Raw genomic sequence first — 16,320 nt, 5'->3', positions numbered from 1 at the left:
CAGTTATAATTGACGCTCCTTCAATGATCTGACAAAAATCTCATTCACTTGCACTGTAAATAATGCGATTGCATAATCATTTTTAAAGAGCAATGCAGTCATCAAACTGCTTGAATTCAACTCGGTGATGTTGCTGTTTATTCTTCACGGCATAATTCAGCGGTCGAAAGTTTAAGTCCACTTTTAGATGCGTTCGGCAGGTTGTTTCTCGGCGGCTGCAGTGCCGAGAAGCACTCCGCTGTAATGGAATGTTGCTGTTTGCTTTGGCCTCTGGGAGTTTCTCCTCACCAAGGTCACACTCAGAGAGATTTCCTACTGGTGAGCAGAGTGCAGATTTGGGCCAATTTGCACAGCAGCCCCAATCACTTCCCCCCCACCCCTTTTATCAGCCTCCAAGTTTTCTACATCTCCTCTTCACCCTCCAAACTTCTCTAGGATGCTGGGAACTCTCCCTCACCACCCCTCACCCATTGCCAAAGCCCCTCCAGGCCCGACCCCTGACAGATACAACCTGGCATCCAGGATCCCTGGCACTGCTAGCATGGCACCTTGCAGTGTCATAATGGCTTTTGCAGGTGCCCAGGTGGCACTGCCAGGATACCAGGCTGGTAGTGCCAAGGTGCCCAGGTTCCAGGATACCACCATGTGTTGCTGAACACTCAAGGTCTCTAATGTCCTGCGAGATGTACCCAAGGTGCTGTTATGTGTGGTCCACGTGTAATGTAAATCGCTTATTGTCACAAGTAGGCTTCAATGAAGTTACTGTGAAAAGCCCCTAGTCGCCACATTCCGGCGCCTGTTCGGGGAGGCTGGTACGGGAATTGAACCATGCTGCTGGACTGCCTTGGTCTGCTTTAAAAGCCAGCGATTTAGCCCAGTGTGCTAAACCAGCCCCACGTTTGTGTAGACCAGACCTAAATGGCGCATTGGCGAGGTCTCGGGGGCGCGCTTTTGTTCGTAGGCATCGGATGAATCTGGCGTCCGCATATTTGAATGACTCATTTAAATGTGTATTTCTGGATCTTGTCCATCCCGATTTGGGGCTCTCACGGCTTTTACCCAGCACGCCCAGATCTGTGCCGGATACAAGATGATCGCTGAATCGCGCCCACAATTTATCATATTTCTTATTTTCCGGGCAGCATGGTGGCACAAGTGGTTAGCACGGTTGCCTCACGGCCATGAGGTCCCAGGTTCTATCCCGGCTCTGGGTCACTGTCCGTGTGGGGTTTGCACATTCTCCCCTTGTTTGGGTGCGTTTCGCCCCCACAACCCAAAAGAGGTGCAGGGTAAGTGAATTGGCCACGCTAAATTTCCCGTTAATTGGAAAAAATGAATTGGATACTCTAAATTTATTATAAAAATAAAAAATATAAAAATATATTTCTGATTTTTGCTGCTAAATAACATTTCTATGATTAGAACATACGACATCTTCTGGAACCTCAAGAGGAATTACTTCAACAGAAGCAGTCACAACTGTGTTCACTTCCCCAACAACAATAACAGCAGTTTCAACAGGTATGATCGATTGTAATGTAGCAATCGAATATTATTGACAGGATACATTTCAAATGTTGGTGATACCATTTGCATAAAAGAAATGCAACCAATGCTATTGACTGATAATTTGAAAACTCAATAAATAAAATTGAGCAGACAGGTTTGTACTCTCTGTCGAAAAAAACTACATTTACAGCGAAACACCTTGTAACGACATACTTATGAATACAATATGTACTCCTTAACTTGGAGATCCAGGGTAGTCTCCGAAGAAGTATCACAGCACTAATAAATGTTAAAAACGCCCATGATTTGTATTCATGTTATTGAACTTATCTTGCTCAAATTATGCGCTTTTTGCTGTCATTAATTGGAGTATTGCTTTACCTCACTGACAACTCTATTATCATCAATAGGATCATCACCTTCGACTTCAATATCAACTGAATCATTTACAACGGTAACAACAGATTTAAGCACTTCAGCTTCAACACCAGCAAGTGAAACAACAGGTATTTTCAGTGCTATCCAATTGTCAGTATTTAACCTCTAACTGATAACTCATATGTTAAGCAAGCAGCGAACCAGTCTCACCTTGAATATCAGAATCAATATTTCTGGAATTGTAAAGGCTTTCGCTATTTTCATGATTTCATGCCTTACATTTCCCTTGCTACAATATCAGTTCAACCATCAAAAGTCAGGACATCTCCAGAACCATCAACATGTTTGAATTCTTGGACACATTTCAAATTTTTAAATCTCATTTTGCAATCTCACAAATGAACTGAAGCTAATAAAACACAGGGGTGTTTGTGCTTCTTGTCACAACAAATCACTAGGCAGCAGGGTAGCACAAGTGATTAGCACTGTGGCTTCTCAGCGCCAGGGTCCCAGGTTCGATTCCCTGCTGGGTCACTGTATGTGCGGAGTCTGCACGTTTTCCCCATGTCTGCGTGGGTTTCCTCCGGGTGCTCCGATTTCCTCCCACAGTCCAAAGACGTGCAGGTTAGGTGGATTTGCCATGATAAATTGCCCTTAGTGACCAAAAAAGGTTCGGAGAAGTTGTTGGGTTACGGGGATAGTGCTTAAGTGGGTCGGTGCAGACTCGATGGGCCGAATGGCCTCCTTCTGCACTGTATGTTCTATGTTCTATACTACTTCATTCAAGAGTTGATGTCAAAACAAAATCAATAAACATGCTCACGCAGTGACATTCCTATCTTTCCAAATAATGGATATGACTAGTCCCGTAACCAATAAAAGCTCATTCATGTATCAGTTATAATTGACGCTCCTTCAATGGCATCATACAAAAATCTCATTAATTTCTGCTGTAAATTATGCCATTGTATAATCATTTTTAGTGAGCAATGCAGTCATCGAACTGCTTGAATTCAACTCGGTGATGTTGGTGTATATTCTTCACGGGGCACCATTCAGCAGACAAAAGTTTAAGTCCACCTTTGGGTGCATTAGGCAGGTTGTATCTCTGCGCCTGCAGTGCCGAGAAGCTCTCCGGTATCAATGGAATTTTGACGTTTTCTTTGGCTTCTGGGAGTTTCTCCTCACCAAGGCCACACTCAGAGAGATTTCCTACTGGTGAGCAGATCGCAGATTTGGGCCAATCTGCACAGCAGCCCCAATCATTTCCCCCCACCCCTTTTATCAGCCTCCCCTCCTCTTCGCCCTCCAAACGTCTTTCGGCTACTGGGAATATTTCCCTCACCCTACCCTCGCAAATTGGCAAAGCCCCTCCAGACCACACCCCTGACAGATACAATCTGGCATCTAGGATCCCTGGCACTTCAGAATGGCACACTGGCAGTGTCAGAGCCCTGTAGCAGGTGCCCAGGATACCAGGCTGGTAATGCTAAAGTGCCCGGGTTCCTGGATACCACCCTATGTCACTGAGCACTCAGTGTCTCTAATGCCCTGTGAGATGTATCCAAGGTGCCATTATGCATGGTCCATGTTTGTGTAGACCAGATCTAAATGGTGCACTGGCGAGGTCTCGTGGGCGCGCTTTTGTTCTAGGGCGTCGGGTGAATCTGGCGTCCGGGTATTTGAATGACTCATTTAAATGTACATTTCTGGATCTTGCCCAGCCCGTTTTGGGGCTCTCCTGGGATTCACCCAACACCCCTGGATCCATGCCGGACCCAAGGTGAACGCTGAATCGCACCCACAATTTTATCATATTTCTGTTTTCCGCTGTTAATTAACATTTCTATCATTAGAATATACAATATCTTCTGGAACCTCAAGAGGAAGTACTTCAACAGGAGCAGTCACAACTGTGTTCACTTCTCCAACAACTATAACAGAAATGTCCACAGGTATGATCTATTTTAATGTAGAATTCCAATATTATTGACAGAATAAATTACAAACGATGGTGATACCTTTTACACAAAAGAAATGCAACCAATGATATTGGCTGGTAATTTGTAAACTCAATAAATAAAATTGAGCAGACAAGTTTGGTTTACCTGTAGTCAAAAACTCTATATTAACAGAGAAACAGATTGTAACAATGTATTTAAGAATACAATATGTGCTCCTTAACTTGGAGATCCAGGGTAGTCTACGAATAAGTATCACAGCACTTTCAAATTTTCAAATCTCATTTTGCTATCTCACAAATGAACTGGAGCGAATAAAACACAGGGATGCTTGTGCTTCTTGGCACAACACCTACAATTACTTCTTCATTCAAGATTTGATGTCAAAACAAAATCAATAAACATACTCACAGTTACATTCCTATCTTTCCGAATAATGGATATGTCTCGTTCCATAATCAATAAAAGCTTGATTCATGTATCAGTTATAATTGATGCTCCTTCAATGAGATCATACAAGAATCTCATTCACTTCCGCTGTAAATTATACAATTTCATAATCATTTTTAGTGAACAATGCAGTCATCAAACTGTTTGTATTTAACTCGGTTATGTTGCTCTTTATTCCTTACGGGGCATGATTCAGCGGTCACAAGTTTAAGTTCACTATTGGGTGCATTATGTTGGTTGTTTCTCGGTGGCTGCAGTGCTGAGAAGCACTCCAGTATGAACGGAATGATGCTGTTTGCTTTGGCCTCTGGGAGTTTCTCCCCACCAAGGCCACACTCAGAGAGATTTCCTACTGGTGAGCAGATCGCAGAATGGTCCAATTTCACAGCAGCCCCAATCATTTCCCCCCACACCTTTTATCAGCCTCCGAGATTTCTACACCTCCTCTTCACCCTCCAAATTTCTCTGGGCCAGTGGGAACTCCCCCTCACCCCCCCTTGCCAATTGGCAAAGCCCCACCAGGCCCGACCCCTGACAGATACAAGCTGACATCCAGGATCCCTGGTACTGCCAGCATGGCACCCTGGCAATGCCACCCAGGCACCTTGGCAGTGTCAGAGTGGCTATGTCATGTGCCCAGGTGGCACTGCCAGGATAGCATGCTGGTAGTGCCTAGGTGCCTGCGTTCCAGGATATCACACTGTGTCCCTGAATTCTCATGGGGTTGGATTCTCCGCTGGCGGGATGCTCCGTTTTGCCAGCAGCCCGGGGTTTTCCTCAACAGCATGGGGCTGCCCTACAATGGGAAACCCCATTGACTGGCTGGCATAATGGAACAGGCGGAACAGAAACGTATCGCGGCAGAGTGGAGAATCCAACCCAGGGTCTCTAATGCCTCGTGTGATGTACCCAAGGTGCCATTATGCTTGGTCCACGTTTGTGTAGACCAGACCTAAATGGCACCCTGGCGAAGTCTCGTGGCCTGTTGCTCCTGGGCGCCGGGGGAAACTGGCGACCGGGTATTTGAATGTCTCATTGAAATGGCTCATTTAAATGTGCATTTCTGGATTTTGCTCACCTCGATTTGGGGTCTCCAGGGATTCACCCAACACACCCGGATCCGTGCCGGACGCAAGGTGATCGCTGAATGGCGCCCACAATTTATCATATTTCTGTTTTTCGTTGTTAATTAACATTTCTATGATTAGAATACACAACATCTTCTGGATCCTCAAGAGGAAGTACTTCAACAGGATCAGTCACAACTGTGTTCACTTTCCCAACAACTATAACAGCAGCGTCAACAGGTATGATCTATTGTAATGTTGCAATCCAATATTATTGACAGGTTAAATTACAAATGTTGTTGATATCTTTTGCACAAAAGAAATGCAACCAATGATACTGAGTGATCTTTTGTAAGCTCAATAAATAAAATTGAGCAGTCAAGTTTGGACTCCCTGTAGTCGAAAACTCTATATTTACAGAGAAACATCTTGTAACAACGTATTTAAGAATCCAATATGTACTCGTTAACTTGGAGGTCTAGGATAGTCTCCGAATAAGTATCACAGCACTTTCAAATTTTATAATCTCCCAGAGTTATATTCATGTTATTCAACCTATCTTGCCCAACTTATGTGCTTTTTGCTGTAATTAATTGGAATATTGCTATACTTCACTGACAACTTTATTATAATCAACTGGAACATCACCTTTGACTTTAACATCAGTTAAACCATTTACAATGGTAACCACAGATTTAAGCGCTTCAACATCAACAAGTGCAACAACAGGTATTTTCATTGCTATCCAATTGTCAATGTCCAATCTCTAATTGATAACTGTTATGGGGCACAGTTTCAAAAACTCCACAGTATATTGTGGAGTTCACCTCACCTATAACTTTTTGTTGAATTTAGCTAGGATGAGCACAAGAGCCTGCCTTTCAGGAGTTATTCAACGGACTTTTTAGGCGTTTTTACTCAAAAAAATAAGCTTTATTCGAAGAATTTTGTTAACATTTGTATAAACACACAGCAAGAATTTGTATCAATTACGAAGGTAAAGACCCCACACAGATACAGAAATCTACGTATGATCCTTCATGAATTCCCACTGTTCCAATTCAATAAGGAAATCCAAGTAAAACTAGAAACCTCTTATCAAAGGCATGGCCCAGCACACTGCATTCTCACTTGTCTCAGACTGTTGTTACCGATACTCTGGTCCCCTTTGCAAACAGCAGATTTGAATTCCTTCCAGAAAGCAATTATCTCTTTTTAGTTACCAAGCAGTCTGGAACAGCTTTTTAAATGAAGATAGAGAGACAGACGGAAAAATAAACTTCTCTTCTGAGTCCAAAGCTGCCAAATGTGAATGCGAAACCAAGAACCCACCAGAGCCACAGCCCAGCTCCACCCACACAATGACATAATTGAAGCCATGTGATAAGACAAAAACCTTTCTTAAAGAGACACTCCCATGACTGAACTCATATCTTAAATAAGCAGTAAACCAGTCTCACATTGAATATCATAATCAATATTTGTGGAATTGTAAAGGCCTTTGGTATTTTCATGAATCAATGCCTGCGAATAGCCTTATATTTCCATTGCTACAATATCAGTTCAGCCATCAGAGGTCAGGACATCTCCAGAACAATTATCAAGTTTGAACTCAAGGACACATTTGACATTTTAAAATCTCATTTTGCAATCTCACAAATGAACTGAAGCTAATAAAACACAGGGATGTTTGTGCTTCTTGTCACAACGCCTACAATCACCTCTTCATTCAACTTTGATGTCAAAACAAATTCAATAAACATGCTCACGCAGTGACATTCCTATCTTTCCTAATAATGGATATGTCGAGTCCCAGAACCGATAAAAGCTTGATTCATGTATCAGTTATAATTGACGCTCCTTCAATTTGATCATACAGAAATCTCATTCACTTCCACTGTAAATTATGAGATTGCATAATCATTTTTAGCGAACAATGCAGTCATCGAACTGCTTGAATTTAACTTGGTGATGTTAGTGCATATTCTTCACAGGACACGATTCAGCGGACAAAAGTTTAAGTCGACTTTTGGGTGTGTTAGGCAGGGTGTTTCTAGGCGGCTGCAGTGCCGAGAAGCACTCCACTATTCAATGGAATGGTGTCGTTTTCTTTGGCCTCTGGGAGTTTCTCCCCACCAAGGCCACACTCAGAGAGATTTCCTACTGGTGAGCAGATCGCAGATATGGGCCAAATTGCAAAGCAGCCCCAATCATTTCCCCCCACCCCTTTTATCCATCTCTGAGATTTCTACACTTCCTCGTCACCCTCCAAACCTCTCTAGGACGTTGGCAACTCCCACTCACCCACCCTCACCAATTGGCAAAGCCCCTCCAAGCCGGACCCATGAAAGATAAAACCTGAAATCCAGGATCCCTGGCAGTACCATCATGGCACCCTAGCAGTGCCATCCAGGCACCCTGGCAGAGTCAGAGTGGCAATTACAGGTGCCCATGTGGCACTGCCAGGATACCAGGCTGGTAGTGCCGAGGTGCCCAGGTTCCAGGATACCACCCTGTGTCCGTGAACACTCAGATTCTCTAATGCCTGGTGAGATGTGCCCAAGGTGCCATTATGCGCAGTCCACGTTTGTGTAGACCAGATCTAAATGACGCATTGGCGAGTTCTCGAAGGTGCCGCCTTTTGCTCATGGGTGCCGGGTGAATCTGGCGTCCGGGTATTTGAATGACTCATCTAAATGGGTCATTCAAATGAGCATTTCTGGATCTTGCCCAGCCCGATTTGGGGCTCTCCCTAGATTCACCCAGTACTCCTGTTCCGTGCCGGGCGCAAGGTGATCACTGAATCGCGCCCACAATTTATCATATTTCTGTTTTCCGCTGTTAATTATCATTTGTATCATTAGAATATATGACATCTTCTGCAACCTCAAAAGAAAGCACTTCAACAGAAGCAGTCACAACTGTGTTCACTTCCCCAACAACTACAACGGCAGTGACAACAGGTATGATCGATTGTAATCTAGCAATCCATTATTATTGACAAGATAAATTACAAATGTTGATGATACCTTTTGCATAAAAGAAATGCCACTAATGATATTGACTGATATTTTGTAAACTCAATAAATAAAATTGAACAGACAAATTTGACTGTCTGTAGTCAAAAACTGTATGTTTACAGCAAGGCATCTTGTAACATGTACTTAAGAATTCAATATGTTCTTCCAGTTGTGACCATGGAGTGAGTGGTCACACACTGGGCAGCCCCTGCTGAAAGGCACAGAAAAAAGCTCTTTTTACCTGATACTGGCTGGAATTTTGATGAAAAGGCTTGGTGAATGTTGGAGGAATAGTTTCCCCCGGGAGTGGTATGTGTGCTGGCTGTCAGACCCAGCTGAAAACAGTGAGAGAGTTGGCTGAAAAGTTGGAGGGAACCTTTGCTGCAGCAGCCACTGTAAGCATGCAGGCGGGGAAAGGCTGATGCAAGCTTGACCGCCCCAGATGGCGGAGCTGATGCCATTTATTCAAGACAAATTCTGCCAGCAGAGGAAGGAAATGTGTGAGGATCGCTCAAAAGCCATCGAAGGTGCCGCCTTTTGCTCATGGGTGCCGGGTGAATCTGGCGTCCGGGTATTCGCAGAGTTCTCTGGAATGGGTGGAGGTGTCATGAGGTGCAGGTGTCGCAGATCCGGGAGATCGAAGGAGTGATCTCGGACCATAGTGATCATGTGGTGGCTCTGGAGGCGGAGGTGGGGCTCCTCGGGATCCTGTGTAAAACATTGAGGGCAAAGGTGGAGGAGCAGGAGAATGTCCTCACCATCGATGAAACTCTCTCATCCATCGATGAAAAGGACAATGAAGCACCCGCGAATCGTGGGCCTGACTGAAGGAGTGGAAGGTGTGAGTGCCATGAGGTACATCTCGAAGATGCTGGCGGGACTGGTGGCAGAAGGGGTGCTAGGTAAGGTGCCTGAAGTGGACCGAGCACATAGGTCACTGAGGCAGAAGCCGAGAGCTGGGGAGCCACCACGGGCGATGACCGTGAGACTCCACAAATTTGTGGAGAAAGAGAAGATTCTGCGATGGGCCAGTGAGATGTATGCCTGCGACTGGAGGGGAATAGGGTCCGAATTTATCAGGACATCGGAGCCGAGTTGGCAAAGCGTGGGCAGGCTTCAACAAGGCCAAGGCAGTGCTGCACCGGTGGCAGATCAGATTTGGGGTGCTCTACCCGGCGAAATTATGGAAGACGTTCCAAGGCCGGGAGTATTATTTTGAGACTCCAGATGCTGCGGAAAATTTCATTAAGGAGCATAAACTGGGGCAGAACTGAGCGGACAATGCTGGGGAACTGCGGTGCTGGCACTTTGTAAAGGTTGGGAGCATGATTGCAGTCGGGGGTAGGGACTGGGGGATTTTCGTATTTTTTGGGGGTGTGGGTTGCTGTTTAATGTTGAGTTACGGGGTTGTAGGGGTGAAGAGTTTATGTGGGGATGGATGTCCCCACACCCCCTGTTTTATGGGACTGTTTGTGCTGAACATTTGTTTGTTTGCTTTTGTGCTTTTGGAGAAGGCTGCCTGGAGTTCAGGAAAAGTGCTTGTTTGGGTGGGGGAGGGTAAGGTCAAAAGGGAGCCTTCTTGAGCTGAGGAGTGCGGGGGTGGGGGGGGAGGTACAGGGAGATGCCTTTGGGCAGGGGACGCCGCGCTAGCAGGCTATGCTGGTGAATGGAAGTGAGGTGATGGGGGAGAAGGCCGAGAGGGGAGGAAGGGGGAGAGGGGGCGGGTGGTTGTTGGGACGTGGCAGGGGGTGAGAGATGACATGGTTAGGGGTGGAGGAATGGTCCATCTGGGATGGCTAGGTATAGGGTGGAATTAAGGGGGTGGGAGTTAAGTAGGGAAGGTGACGGACAGCAGAGGGGATTGGAGGCACAAGCCTCCGGTAAGACTGGTAACGTGAACGTCCGGTGACTGAATGGGCCGGTTAAAAGATCACGGGTGTTCGCGCAGCTCAGGAGCCTGAAAACGGGGGTGGTCTTTCTGCAGGAGAAGCACCTCTGTGTGAAGGACCAGGTTAGGTTAAGGAAGGGGTGGGTCGGGCAGGTTTTTCACTCGGGGTTTGATTTTAAACGAGGGGAGTGGCGATTTCAATGAGGAAAAAAATGGGATTTGTGTGTGTGAAGGAGGTGAGGGATCCAGGTGGGAAATTTGAGATTGTGAGTGGGGTATTGGAAAGGGTACTGGTAGTGATGGTAAATGTGTATGCCCCAAATTAGGATGATGTGGGTTTTATGAGGGGGTTGCTGGCAGCGATCCCGGATTTGGCCACGCACCTGATCATGGGAGGAGATTTTAACTGTGTCCTAGAGCCGAGGGTGGATAAATCGAGCCCCAGGTCGATGGGTAGGGTACGAATGGCAAGGGAGCTGGGGGGGGTTTATGGAGAGGATGGGTATGGTGGACCCATGGCGCTTTCAGAACCCAGGGGGAAGGAAGTATTCCTTTGCACACGTCGATAAGGTGTATTCCAGGATTGATTACTTTGTAGTGAGTCGGGAGATTTTGGTTGGGGTGGAGAAGGTACAGTATGCGGGGATCATTATCTCGGACCATGCATCCCACTGGCTGGAGATTCGGTTTAGAACGGGACGAGAGCAGAGGCTGGGGTGGAGGTTTGACTCGGGATTGTTGGCGGATGGAGGTTTTTGTGATAATGTGCGGGCGGCGATTAAGGAGCATGTGGTGTTGAATCAGAATGGGGAGGTGTCGGCAGCCATTTTTTTGGGAAGCGCTGAAGGCAGTGGTCCGGGGAAAATTATTTTGGTTAAGGCTTGTGCGGATAAGGAAAGGAGGGAGGAACATAACCGTCTAGTGAGCGAGATAGTGGAGGTGGACCGGGAATATTAGAGGGTACCCACCGTGGAAGGATTGGCGAGGAGGAAAAAGTTGCAGGGGCAGTTTGACAGCCTGACAACAAGGAGGGCGGTAGGGCAACTGCGTAGGGCAAGATGGGTGCAATATGAGTATGGGGAGAAGGTGAGCCGCCTGCTGTCGCACTAGCTGCGGAAGCAGGCTGCGTCCAGGGAAATATTGAAGATACGGACTGGGGCTGGGGTGTGGTGTTGGAGCCAGGGAAGATAAATGAAGTATTTAGGAAGTACTTCCAGTGACTTTACGAGGCGGATCCGGGGGGAGAGGTGGGGGACATGGGGCAATTTCTGGATGAGCTGGAATTCCCCAGGTGGAGGAAGCAAAGAGGCAGGCGTTGGAGGAGCCCCTGGGGCTGAGGGAGGTGCTGGATAGAATCAGAGGTTTGAAGACTGGGAAGGCCCCTGGGTCGGATGGGTACCCGGCGGAATTCGCGGCGGACCTGGTACCACATCTGTTGGGGACGTTTAATGAAGCACCACAGAAGGGGGAGTTGCCGGAGACGATGACACAGGTAGTAATCACACTAATCCCCCAAAAAGGGAAGGACCCGGTGGAATGTGGGTTGGATAGACCCATATCACTACTGAACCCCAACAACTACAACAGCAGTGTCAACAAGTATGATTTATTGTAATGGAGCAATCCAATAATGTTGACAAGGTAAATTACAAATATTGGTGATACATTTTGCATAAAAGAAATGCAACTAATGATATTGACTTTTACTTTGTAAACTCTCCCATGATTTGTATTCATGTTATTGAGCTTATCTTGCTCAACATATGCGCTTTTTGCTGTAATTAATTGGAGTATTGCTTTACTTCCCTGACAACTCTATTATCATCAACCGCAATATCACCATCGATTTCAACATCAACTGAAGCATCTACAACGGTAACCACAGATTTAAGCGCTCCAGCTTCAACATCAACAAGTGAAACAACAGGTATTTTCAATGCTATCCAATTGTCAATGTTTAACCACTAACTGATAACTCACATGTTAAACAAGCATCGAACCAATCTCACCTTGAATATCACAATCAATATTTGTGAAATTGTAAAGGCCTTTGCTATTGTCATGATTTCATAGCCTTATGTTTCCATTGCTACAATATCAATTCAGCCGTTAAAAGTCAGGACATCTCCAGAACCATAAACATGTTTGAATTCTTGGACACATTTCAAATTTTTAAATCCCATTTTGCAATCTCACAAATGAACTGAAGCGAATAAAACACAGGGATGTTTGTGCTTCTTGTCACAATGCCTACAATCACTTCTTCATTCAAGATTTGATGTCAAAACAAAATCAATAAACATGCTCACGCAGTGACATTCCTATCTTTCCTAATCATGGATATGACTAGTCCCAAATCCAATAAAAGCTTGATTCATGTATCAGTTATAACTGACGCTCCTTCAATGTCATCATACAAGAATCTCATTCACTTCCGCTGTAAATTATGTGATTGCATAATCATTTTTAGTGAGCAATGCAGTCATCGAACTGCTTGAATGCAACTCAATGATGTTGCGTTATATTCACGGGGCATGTTTTAGCAGACAAAGGTTTAAGTCCACTTTTGGGTGCATTGGGTAGGTTGTTTCTCGGTGGCTGCAGTGCCGAGAAGCACTCCGTTATCAATAGAATGTTGCTGTTCCCTTTGGCCTCTGGCTGTTTCTCCCCACCAAGGCCACACTCAGAGAGATTTCCTACTAGTGAGCAGATTTGGGCCAATTTATACAGTAGCCCCAGTCATTTCCCCTCACCCCTTTTATCAGCCTCCAAGATTTCTATACCTCCTCTTCATCCTTGAAACTTCTCTCAGTCACTGGGAACTCCCCCTCATACCCCCTCACCAATTGGCAACCCCACACCAAGCCCGACCCCCGACAAATACAACCTGTTCTCTCGGATCCCTGGCACTGCCAGCATGGCACAATGGCAGTGCCACTCAGGCACACTGGCCAGATGGCACTGCCAGGATACCAGGCTGGTAGTGCCAAGGTACCCGGGTTCCAGGATACCACCCTGTGTCCCTGAACACTCAGGGTCTCTAATGCCCTGTGAAATGTTATGCATGGTCCAAGTTTCTGTAGACTAGACCTAAATGGCACACTGGCATGTTGTCGCAGGTGTGGCCTTTGCTCCTGATCGCTGGGTGAAGTTAGCGTCCGGGTATTTGAATGACTCATTTAAATGGCTCAATTAAATGTGCATTTCTGGATCTTGCCCAGCCCGATTTGGGGCTCTCCCGGGACTCACCCAGCACACAGGGATCCGTACCGGACTCAATGTGATCACTAAACCGCGTCCACAATTTATCATATTTCTGTTTTCGCTGTTAATTAATATTTCTATGATTAGAATACGCAACATCTTCTGGAACCTCAAGAGGAAGCACTTCAACAGGAGCAGTCACACATGTGTTCACTTCCCCAACAACTATAACAGAAATGTCCACAGGTATGATCTATTGTAATGTAGCAATCCAATATTATTGACAGGATAAATTACAAATGTTGCATAAATGAAATGAAACCAATGATATTGACTGATATATTGTAAACTCAATAAATATAATTGAGCAGACAAGATTGCACTACCTGTGGTCAAAAACTCTGGGCTGGATTCTCCGATTTTGAGACTAAGTGCTGACGCCGGCGTGGCAAATGGTGTTTTACGACAGCAAAAATGGCGCAATAGGTGAACCGATTCAGCAACTTTAAAAGGGCTAGCAGCATCGCCACGTGGAATGCAACCGTTTTCCAGCGCTATGGCTTCGGTTTCGCCGGGTCCGTGATTGCTGCACATTGGACTCATTCGCCGCAGCCACACTTAAAATGTCCTTCCCCCACACACACCATCCCAATCAACAAGATGGCTGGAAGGAGAGCAGCGCCACGGTTCAGAGACGCTGAGCTGGAGACCCTACTGAACGCCGTGGAGCAGAGGTGGATGACCCTGCACCCCGGCCTGGGCACAGGTGGCAGACGCGGTGAGCGCCTTTGGCGAAGTCGTCCGGACTGGCATCCAGTGCAGGAAGAAACTGCAGGACCTCCTCAGAGCAGCCAGGGTGAGTAGGCAGCGCTGTGCCCCCAGCACCATTCCCCCCTACCCCCCACACACATGTAACCTGGACCCCCCCCCCAGGGGATGGCCGAACCCCTACCCTGCCCCACATACCTACATCCATGCCAGCCGCAATGGCCAGGTGCCATAGATACTGAGGCCATCATCTACGCAACCCCTGTGATGTATGCGCCCGACTGTCTAACAGTGTCGTTTGGCTGTGCCCCTCCACCGCCACCCCAGGACAAGGTCACGCACAACCGCTGGGAGCAGGAGAAGACTGGAAGGGGACCACCAGACCTGCGACCCCACACCATGCCCGAGCAGAGGACGTGATCGGCGACCCGGAGGAAAGGGTGGTCGCTGACGCTGAGGTCGGCGGCGGGCAAGCAAGTGAGACCCGCTGCTTAGTTGCGGATCCTCATGACACATGTGTGGGCACCTCTCCACACTGCTCTCAGCCCCCCTCTCGCCCCCCCCCCCCCCCCCAACATGTCGTCTTGTGTCTTACAAGACCTGCCGGAGAGGGACTGGGGAGCCCCGGCCAGTGCCAGAGCCCCCCAGACGACAGAGCACTGACGGGCAGAGCACCAGTCCTCCGCCCAAGACTCAGGAGACCCCAGAGATCGGGTCGGAGGAGGACACGGACTTTCCATGACAATTAACCCCAACACCCTCCACCATCCCAGAGACTATCACCTCGGTTGGGCACACTAGTGAGGAGGCTCCTGGGACACTATCTGGTGCACACCACACATCGCATCCGGTACAGCAGGTGGAGGTAGGAGCGGCTGAGGGACCGGATGGTCAGAAGGCAGGCCAGCCACAGGAACTAGCTGCCGCCCAGACCAGTCCCAGGCTCATGGAACATCCAGTCCCAGCCACAGTGGAGATGCAGTCAGACAGCCAGGGACTAGGGGAGGGGATGACGGCCGGCGTCCAGCACCTGCGGGCGCAGGTGGATGTGTCCAGCTGCGTGCAAAAGCAGGGGTTAGTGTCGGTCATACGTGCTACTCAGGCCGAAACCGCACTGGTGACGTCTGCGGTGGAGGCAATGGGGGCGACAGTGTCAGATATGGGTCAGCGTGTGCAAAACCTGTGGCATTCTGTGCAGGTGGGGGCCGAGGCCCAGGACAGGGCTGCCCTCTCACAGGCAGTCATGTGCCAGAGCCACCTGGACATCACAGCGGCACTCCTCAATTTGGCCCAGTCACAGAAGGCCATGGCTGAGAGCGTCGGCGACATTGCCCAGGTGCTGGCCGGCGTGGTGCAGACAAAGCGACGCAGCCCAGTCACTGGCTGATGTGGCACAGACCCTCAGTGTGGTGGCACAGTCGCAGCATGATGTGGTGCAGTCCCAGAGAGAGGTGGGCCACTCCCTGTGCTCCATGGCCTCGAGCATGCAGACCCTTGTCGAGACCAGGGCAGACCTCCAGGACTAGCAGCACCAGGTGGCGGGGAGGCCTCAGGGGATACCTTCGCTCACACCTCCATCCCATGGAGTAGCCCGGGGGCCATCTGGCACCCCGAGGGAGGAGGAGGTGCTGGGGCCTGTGCCGGTACCCCCGCAACACCTCGGACTCCGCCCCCGCCCCCCCCCATCCCCATCCTGTCCCTGGTGCATCTGGTGGGCAGCGGGCAGAACAGGGTGACGCCACGCCACCCGGGACTACCGAGCAGCAACCGGGTCCATCCAGTCTGGGCAGCCCCAGGAGACGTGCGACTATGGGGACCCTTATCGCAGGGCAGGAGTCACAGCAGGCCATCTCCACAGCAGGCCGCTGCGTAGTGGTAGGGCCCGTAAGGCAACAAAATTAGACACAGGTCAATTCGCACGGGTGCAGGGCACGCTTTAGTCATAGGGGCCAGGGCACAGCCTGTAATTTGTTTACAATAAACACATGTTCACACCGTTAAAAACGGCCTCTGTCTGATGGGTGTGGGGTTGGGGCGGTCAGCGCTGCCCAGTGGGAGTGGGGTGCGGGGGAAGA

At 48.0% G+C, this 16,320-nt stretch overlaps 1 protein-coding gene across 1 annotated transcript in view; it reads left to right on the top strand.

Moving 5' to 3' along the window:
• LOC140389026 (uncharacterized) overlaps window positions 1–16,320 on the top strand; it is a 63,140-nt gene that overhangs the window by 25,195 nt on the left and 21,625 nt on the right. The window contains exons 5-11 of the mRNA XM_072473192.1: window positions 1,423–1,521; window positions 1,920–2,015; window positions 3,744–3,842; window positions 5,507–5,605; window positions 8,230–8,328; window positions 12,138–12,200; window positions 13,625–13,723. Of these exons, the coding sequence (XP_072329293.1) occupies window positions 1,423–1,521; window positions 1,920–2,015; window positions 3,744–3,842; window positions 5,507–5,605; window positions 8,230–8,328; window positions 12,138–12,200; window positions 13,625–13,723 (654 nt within the window). The remainder of the gene's footprint in view (window positions 1–1,422; window positions 1,522–1,919; window positions 2,016–3,743; window positions 3,843–5,506; window positions 5,606–8,229; window positions 8,329–12,137; window positions 12,201–13,624; window positions 13,724–16,320) is intronic.

The sequence above is a fragment of the Scyliorhinus torazame genome, chromosome 14 (assembly GCF_047496885.1).
Source record: "Scyliorhinus torazame isolate Kashiwa2021f chromosome 14, sScyTor2.1, whole genome shotgun sequence".
Lineage (NCBI taxonomy): Eukaryota > Metazoa > Chordata > Chondrichthyes > Carcharhiniformes > Scyliorhinidae > Scyliorhinus > Scyliorhinus torazame.
This window is presented reverse-complemented; position numbering and strand designations above follow the sequence as displayed.